This window comes from Cupressus sempervirens, chromosome 9, assembly GCF_028749045.1.
Source record: "Cupressus sempervirens isolate cs-2001-9-10 chromosome 9, ASM2874904v1, whole genome shotgun sequence".
NCBI lineage: Eukaryota > Viridiplantae > Streptophyta > Pinopsida > Cupressales > Cupressaceae > Cupressus > Cupressus sempervirens.
The window spans coordinates 116,192,480-116,201,484 of NC_143126.1; the positions used below are offsets into that span (position 1 = coordinate 116,192,480).

Genomic DNA, 9,005 nt, shown 5'->3' on the forward strand with positions numbered 1-9,005 from the left:
CCTTGGACCCTTCTTTTTTATTGATACTGAAAATAGTACAAATATCTAATACAACTTGAAGGCTGTAAAATTCTCCATTAAAAAATGATATTAAGATTTATTAATTTTATTTTTCAAAATTGATATATAATATTTAAGTATTCCAATTTATTTTCTTATTACATAGTATTCATAAATAAATTATACCAATCAAATAAGATAATTATTTGATTGCTTAAAATATCAAATTATCTTTAAGAGATAATAATAGATATGGACCAATCTCTTGGTTGAGTTAAAGAGGTTAGAGACAATATCCCCACTCTCTTGGTTCTTAGTTGAAGAGATTAGAGGTGATATCCCCACTCTCTCGACTCCTAACTGAAAATGTTTTAATGTAAGACTCACTCTCCTATCATATAACTAATATCATTTTATGACAAAACAATTTTATTTTTTTTCTTTCAAAACTCAAGTATTCCATTATACCGTTCACAATTTAGATAATTTCATCACGATTTAACTATGTAGTTTTTGAGTGATTTTCAAATCCATCTCTAATGACAATAAATGGAACACTTAGCACCCATTGGATCTAGGTGATGCTCACATAGGTAAAGCACAGAGACTCCCTAGGAGGTCACCCATTCTAGTACTACTTCACCAAGTGTTACTTCTATTTAAAATATCAAACCATCTTTATGCATCCAATTTTTTGACTTCAAGATCAATTTATAACTTCTATAAAATTTTAAACCATTTCACCTTCATGACCCACATAGTATTCATATACAAATTATATAAATAGAATAAGATAATTATTTGATTACCTAAAGACTATCTTTAGGAAATCTCTTCCATCATGCAACTAATACCATTTTATTAATTTTTGAAAATTTCTCCAATATTCTTACTCAAACTCAAATATATATATTCTCAAAAATTCTCTAGATATCAAAACTCAAATATTCCATTAAACGATTGACAATTAATTATTGGTTACTTCTATTTCAAACATCATCAGAGCCGTCATTATCCATCAATTATTTGACTTCAAGATCAATTTATAACTTCCATCAAATTTTAGAACATTTCAAACTTCATGACCGAGTTCATGATCACACTGAATTCTAAGAACCTTTCCAAATCAACTATAAATTAATGGGGAACCCACAGAGTTCTTAAGTAGCAAGTCATTCCACCATAACGAATGCCCATTCATAAGCCTTAGCTGGACTAAGAGTTCAAGTCAGAGAAGCATAGATAGTGCACATCTACACATCCACGAACGCCAAGAAACTAAAGCAAGACAAATGCTACGAGATTCTGCCATGTAAAGACATGCTTGTTTGTTTGTAAGTAAGAAAATTACTATTTTATGTACGGCTTTTGTCGGCTGAGGACTAATCAGATTAAAAATAGAGTCTTCAGGTCTCTAAAATTGATTATCACAATGGGTATGCTTTTTGTTCATTAGAAAACAAAGGATACTTCAAAAATCTGCCTTTATCAAACATAGAAGGCATAGATTGGCACAATGGACATTGTTTCTATCAATGGAGATTGTATTCAGTGAAGCAGGAGTAGAGATAAACAGCCGAAGAAGCAGACTTTGTTTGTAACTGTTGAGTATATTCAAATAATGGCAGAAGAAGCAGATATTAACTGTACCCAATTTTTATATGGCAGGTAATACAATTATACAATCTTCCTGTCGATTTGTTCTTGTGTCTGAGACATGTCTGAGATATAATCCAATATAGAGATCAATCAGTTGAGAGAACAGAGCCAAACAAACAGCCTGTAAAATTGTACAGTCTAATCATATAACTGCAGGGGGGTTGAATTTGAGCGTGTTCTTTGCATCAGGAACAAAAAAACTCAAGAAAAGATGACTATAACTCAGATTGTGCAAATTCATGCATGTTGCCTTGTTTGTCTGATTGGTGGGTACACAATCCTTTTAAAACTCTAGATTCAGGACAAATTGTTTCTATCATGTGAGCATGTTTATAAAGGGGTTATGTTATGTTTTCTGGAATATAGATCCTGTGGCTACGACTCCTTAGATCTAACAAGCTTTCGTGGATTTCACCTACATGCATAGACATATGTTCCTTCTTGATAGTTGAATTATATAGCAGAAGGTCAGACTTGAAAAAGAATTTGGAGCTGTTATAAAGCTGTTATCCTCGAGTCCTTTAGACTGTATGGTCTCCCAGACGTCATTAAAAAATTTCATTCATTTCATTCATCCTTCCTCAACAGACGTTGTAATTTGAGACTTTGTAACAAATTAGCGCTTTTGTCTGCTGAAGAAGCCTTGATTTTGTACATGTTACCTTAATCATCACACCAACAACATGGTTTGTTGAGTTTATGAAGCAATCAGCCCTGAAGTAATGAATCAATTACTTTGTTTAAATGGAGAAATAGATGATTGTATTGCAACAAACCCCCCTACCGTTTGCTCTAGAAGCCTTGTTTTTGCACAAGTTTCCTAAATCATCACACCCAACAGCATGGTCTGTCGAGTTTATGAAGCAATTGCCTTGTTTCAATGGAGAAATAGATGATCGTACTGCAACAAATTCCCCCTCCCGTTTGCTCTAGAAGCCTTGTTTTTGTACAAGTTTCCTAATCTTCACACCCAATCGTTTTTCTTTCAGCTTTTCTCATTCTGATGTAGTATAATTCGAAAGGTTGATATAAAAATTTACACATCCCTGAAATTGTTTGCCGTTGTTTATTAAGTGTGGAAATCTCCTACCAGAAAATGGATGGTTTGTTGAGTTTATGAATCAATCAGCTCTGAACTGATGAAGCAATCACCTTGTTTCAATGGAGAAATGGATGATTTTATTGGCAGCATCCCTATCAACCGCCATAGTCACAGTCTGCATCCTTTGCATGGCATGTTATAGACATCTTCACTTGAGATCAAAATCAAATTCACAAGAAACCCTGGATGAAGCAAGGAATAGATACTACGCAGGGCTCCAAACATTAAGAGAGACATGCACATGTCCAAATCCGAGTCAGAACAACAAGGTTGCAAGAGTGTGGAGGAACAGTTGCAGTTACCGCCATCATTATCCCTTGCGGGTCTTTGAATGGAATGAAAACCCATCACTAGTTTCAGAGGTAGTTGAGTATGGATGGGTCACATTTGGATTCACAAAAACATTTGTAAACTCTTCTCCTGGCAGCACGTGTGGCATTTACAATCGTTTTTCTCATGAGGCAGAGGGGGTCGAACCTGAGATCGGCTGGGAAATGGGGCCAGGGGTTGATTACATGCAAAAAATTAGGTTGAATCCAGGGTTACAATCTAAAAAAGACACAAATGTGTTGCTACCAGTTCAATCCGTGCAAAGTGCATTGCCTCTTCCAGGACCGCCATTGGGGACTCTTTCATTTCCCCAAGAGGCTTATTTTGAGATTACAATATTGACGGAGAATGGAGAACATGTTGGTAGTTTAGGTTCCTCAAGGAGATCTCGAGAGGATGAAGATATTCAACTTATATCAAACTCAATCAATTCAGAGAACCATCTTCAGCATACAAACCTTGAGAAGACAGCCACGAATTTCAATGGCAGCTATAAAGGGCATTTTCAGGGTAAAAAGAATTCTAGAAGAGACTCTAAATGCGTGGACTTTGGATATATGGACGCGCTTTTACGATTGAATAGCATGGATCCTTCAAGCATTCCAAAGGTCTTATCTCTCGGGCTTGCTGTTGGGGGGGCTGCTCTTTATCGGTTACCAGGTTGTGAGCGAGGGTCTGTTGGATTTCATTCAACGGGGTTTGTCTTCTTAAACGGTCAGTTTTCTTTCAAGCACGGTTTTCATGTATGGTATTGGTTTTCAATTCATTTACATGCTTTTCAATTGTATCTTAATTTGTTTGAAAAGAAGCTACCTGGAAATCTGGTTTTGGTATTTGGTTTTGAGCCTGTAAGAGTTGGGGATTTTACCTCTACACATAAGAAGTTAGGTGCCATCAGGAGTTTAGTTTTTTTTCCTGTCACAGAAAAGCTAGGAAGAGGCCCAGTAATTCATAGGGATAAGTGTGATTGTTTTGTCACAGATACCTTCAACTACCATATTTAAAAGAGTCCTAAAAAATAAAACATATGTACTAATAGTCGATCATACGTGTGTTAGTAGCTGATCACACATGTTCTAATAGTCGATCAATTTTTAACTTCTTTGGTCAGTGATTGACCAAATTGTGCACCGCTATTGGAGCATTTCATAATGACTACTTGGACATTTAACCACAAGTACTGGTGTTTTTTGGGTGAGTGACTATTGGTGCATGTGCATAGCAGGTTATCAGGCGAGTGTTTTGAAATGACACTTTTTGACCACTTTATAGTCCACGATCCCTATAGAGAGATCCATGAATACCCAAATGCTGAAACCTTAGCTTTAAGCTCTTCACCCACGTATAGAAATTGGCAAAATCTAACTTAATATTCAGGAATTCTAGTTGTAAGTTAGCCTGAGCAGCTATTAGGTCTTTCCCCTATCAGAGATTAGAAAACGAATGCATAAAAAAGTCAAGTTCGGTAACTTTTCCCTAGCTTTTATGCACCTGATAAAACACGGCTGTTACACAACTGAGCATCTTGAGACTCGTACTGTTAATTATAAAGCCCTCCAAAGTTCCGCTTCTAACACATTAATGTGCATTCAGAATGCTTCATTTTCAGTGTTTCATTACATCTATATTTATCAAATTAGTGCAGCTACAGCATCTTACATAACCTAATCTGTAGGTAATGTTTTAACTTGTTTTCGGCCCATTAGACGAAGTTCTAATGATTAATTTCCAATAGAGAGGTATTCTTTTCTCCCTTCCCCTCCTTGTATTTCGTCATTCAACAGAGGTCATGATTAATTGATATTTTTTTTCTTATAGAAATATGTTCGAATATATAGATGTTATAGTGGATTGCAATAATTCGAGTAAACTTACATCAAAACTGCAAATTGTCTTCGGTTAAGCAGCCTAATGTAGGGGAATCCAGTCCATCAAATTCGCTAAGGGGTTGCTCCTGATCCAAGCATGCTTCTAAGAATTTTGAACCTCACTCATGGTTTCTATATCACATAATTTCATCTCATCAATTGTACTCAACCAATTAAATTGCATCCTTTGACAATTGATCAAAATTGTATCTTAATATTTTCAGTGTTTAGAAGCTTTTATACTTTCTGTCTATAGAGTAGAAGCATCTCTTTATCCTAACCAATATGAAAGATCTTTAGTCATGATTGATTGATGGAAATAAGGCGGAACATATATGTCTGCAACTCTGTCTTTATATAGTGGAAGCTTACATCTAAGCCACAAGTTGCCTTTGATTAAGAAGCCATGTGCAGGGGATCCAGCCTGTCAAATTTATCCAGGGGTTGATCCTGATCCGAGCATGCCTCTGTAGATTTTGAACCTTAGCGAATGGCTTTCACATCGCATAACATTGTCCTCACCAGTTGTACTTCACCAATTGAATTACAACCCTTCGACAATTGATCCGTGGGTTTTGAACCTTAGTGGATGGCTTTTAAATCACATAACATTGTCCTCACCAATTGCACTTCACCAATTGAATTACAACCCTTCGACAATTGATCCGTGGGTTTTGAACCTTAGTGGATGGCTTTTAAATTGCATAACATTGTCCTCACCAATTGTACTTCACCAATTGAATTACAACCCTTCGACAATTGATCAAAATTTTTGTCTTAATATTTTCAGTGTTTAGAAGCTGTAATACTTTGTCTCTGTAAAGTAGAAGCATCAACATTGTGATAGGATGACATAATATGTTGTAGTTTGGATCTTAACTGAGTTTTGATGCCAATGCAGGGATGGTTTATTTGGGTAATGAAGAGGATCAACATAAACCAGCATTTACAAATCGAAGTTGGGATGGTGTAAACACAGTGATTGGATGTGGTTATGATCCTGTAAAGAGGAGAGTTTTCTATACATTGAATGGTGATCAAGTTTATTCTCTCATCTGCACTTCGGATGAGTTCAGTCATCCTCTATACCCAACAATTGCAGCCAACTATGATGTTACTGTGTTAGTAAACTTTGGACAGAGCCAATTTGAGTATTTGCCTGCCAATGAACAAAGAGTTGCTGATCCATGCTTTAAAAGGTCACTCCTGACTAGTCCTGTAAAACCTCCAGTGTTGTCCCATTATGAAGACAGTGGTGATCTTTTCTCAATGAGAATGGATTCCCCATGGATAGGAAATGTTGGGTATTCAAATTCACAAGATCTACAAATGAAACACCCGCCTTCTGAGGGCGAGTCTGACTTGTTTGAGATCCCCCTTGACAACAAATAAGTTCAGGGAATCTGTGAATGAATTAATGCCTAAAATGTCAATGACAAGGAGTTGGCTGGCATGGATACCACTGTAAATTATGGTGGTCTGGTGGGAAGTTTCAACAAGCGTCTGACGGATCTGGATGACAATGTCAACAGGCTGGGAAGGAGATTGCTGGGCTGATGAACTATTTGCAGATTGCTAACAATTTTGCAATTAAAGTGATGCACGCTTGCTCGGTGACTCTTTCTCTGCTGCAGGAGCCGGTTTCTAGAGAAAAGCTGGACAAGGACGATGGTTTCACGGAGCTCTTCCAGTTCCTCAAGGAAGAACGGACTACCACTTTCCTATGTGAGAGAATGAGTGGAGGTGAAAACTTTTAGTTGCTATGCGTGTCTGTTGTTTTGTTTAAAGACTGATGTTGACCTGCTGGGTCCTAAGAAATGTTGTTTTTTGTGCCCTGTATGGCACCCTAATGGTCCTGTGAGACATGGTTATTATGTGAACTGTTATGTACTTGGACTTCTGATTTTTAATACTTTAAAATAATTTTTCTCTATCTAAGATTTTGATAGAGGCAAGAATATAGTTGCTTTACATCTGCTAACTGTACGCTAGTTCTTGTTAATGCATATTCTCTGTGTTGTTAACCTTTTAGTTCCTTATTGTACCACACACCAGCATCCTTTTGTTGTTTTATCTTTCAAACACAATGCATTAACATGCTTCTAAGCGTGCTGCTATTGTACCATGGGCCCTCTTGCTGGGGACAGGCTAATCTCCAAACAAAATGCACTAAGGACAAAACAAAGTCAAACTTTTTTTTCCAGATTTACAAACTACGCAGATTATGAAGATGAAATGCTGAATTTTTTAGAAAAATCCATGATATTTTTGAATTTTTGAAAATTGGTCAACTGTACAGGGAGGATAGCTACGTCCCTCTTGCTGCTACTTCCCTCTTGCTGCTACTTATTTCAAAAACACTAGTTTTTGCATAATAAGTATTTTATTAGTAATTTTGGTATGTCAATATTTCTTAAAATGTTTCTGTGGTGGCTTTCGATGGTCGGTAGCTGGCAGGTTTCCTGCCTAGCAGGTCTGAACCATCCATAAAAAAATAAAAATCAAAAGTTCTTTCACAATTTCAAAAATAGCATTGTTTTCTTCACCACTAGAAATGTAACACTTATTAAGATTCCCTATTAATATATTTTATTGCATTGTTAAGATGAACTAATTATTTCCTTTATTTTTGTTACAATTCCTTGAAGGATGAACCAAAGTCTCAAATCTGGAACATATTAAAAGACAAGTTCAGCTTAATTGTTTGATGACAAGCCTTGCTTCTAGTACAGGTGACATTTCCCAAACCAATAAGAACATCACACCACACTTCTCACCCTATGAAAACCTCCTTATATTTGTGCCTCAGTTGCTTTTATGATTTAAACAGGTTAACCAAGGTGTTTTTTATATGTGTCGCGCTAGAATTTTCTATCATCTATGAATTCTGTTTTTGCAATTGGATATGGGTGCATGAATCAATTTTGATATTTTTAATTTGTATGAATCTATTTTTTTAAGTCATCTGAACTCCTTTCTTATGTCATAGCTGTCCAGATTTGAACTTTTATGGATGGTATAATCAACAAATATGTTGACCTTTACCAATTACAAAAGTAAGAGGAGAAGAAATCTTAAAAGAGACAAGACCAAATAATAACATAATAACATGTGTAGTGTGACAGGCATATTCATTTGAGTTTTATAACTTAAGAATATTTCTTTTCAATTTATCTGTAGTTTCACCAATTACAAAATTAGGACAAGACAAAATAAATTTAGAAAGAGACAAGGTAAAATAATAATGTTTAGCGTGAGTATATCTATTTGATTTTAAAATAATCTTTTCCAAAATTATTTATTATTCTGAAGAAAAATATTTAATGACAATAACAATAGCAATGGACAAATCATAATTGTCTTCACTTTTAGCGAGGATGATTTTAAACCACAATAATTTTAAAGAGCGACAATATCAAGGATGGATTAACCATACAATATTAAGCCCAACAAAACACTTATCAGCTTGCATAATAATAACGACAAAATAAGTAGAAACAAATAAAACAAAATCTAACAAGCTTGTCTAAAAATAGAAAACATAATTTCTACTATAGTGAAATAAAAAAGCTACAAAATCTTACCACAATAAAGATACTTTATTTATTACTCAAATAAAATTGTAGACAAAAAGTGGATGATTTGAGTAATCTTGCTATATTAATATATAAAAATATAGACTATTGCTATGTCATGCTCATAGGATGAGACATACATAAAATATATAAAAATATAAGCCTTAGGGATGCTTCTCTTTGTATTGATCACATAAAAATGATTTTTTTGGACAAGTATTAATAGTCAGTATAGATTATTTCAATTAGTCAGATATTGTGATATTGCTATTAAGATTTAAGTGTATTAGTTTTTGTGCAATTACATATATTCTTTCCATGTGCATCTTTTCATTTTTTACATTTATGTAATTGTTAAAGGAGTGACAGTAGCTTTTATTGTTATCTCAATCTATTTATACCATGTGCAAGCAATTGTAAAAGAGGAACTTTAGAAAACAAAGGAATTGAATTAAATTTTAAGTTTGATAT

At 34.9% G+C, this 9,005-nt stretch overlaps 1 protein-coding gene across 1 annotated transcript; it reads left to right on the forward strand.

The window, feature by feature from the left end:
• Positions 1-1,176: 1,176 nt before the first annotated feature.
• On the forward strand, positions 1,177-6,917 carry LOC149537816 (uncharacterized). Its single transcript, XM_089799201.1, has 3 exons — positions 1,177-1,334; positions 1,669-3,805; positions 5,861-6,917. Exons 2-3 carry the CDS (start codon positions 2,821-2,823, stop codon positions 6,349-6,351), a joined length of 1,476 nt encoding a protein of 491 aa, XP_089655327.1. The 5' UTR covers positions 1,177-1,334; positions 1,669-2,820; the 3' UTR covers positions 6,352-6,917.
• Positions 6,918-9,005: the final 2,088 nt, after the last annotated feature.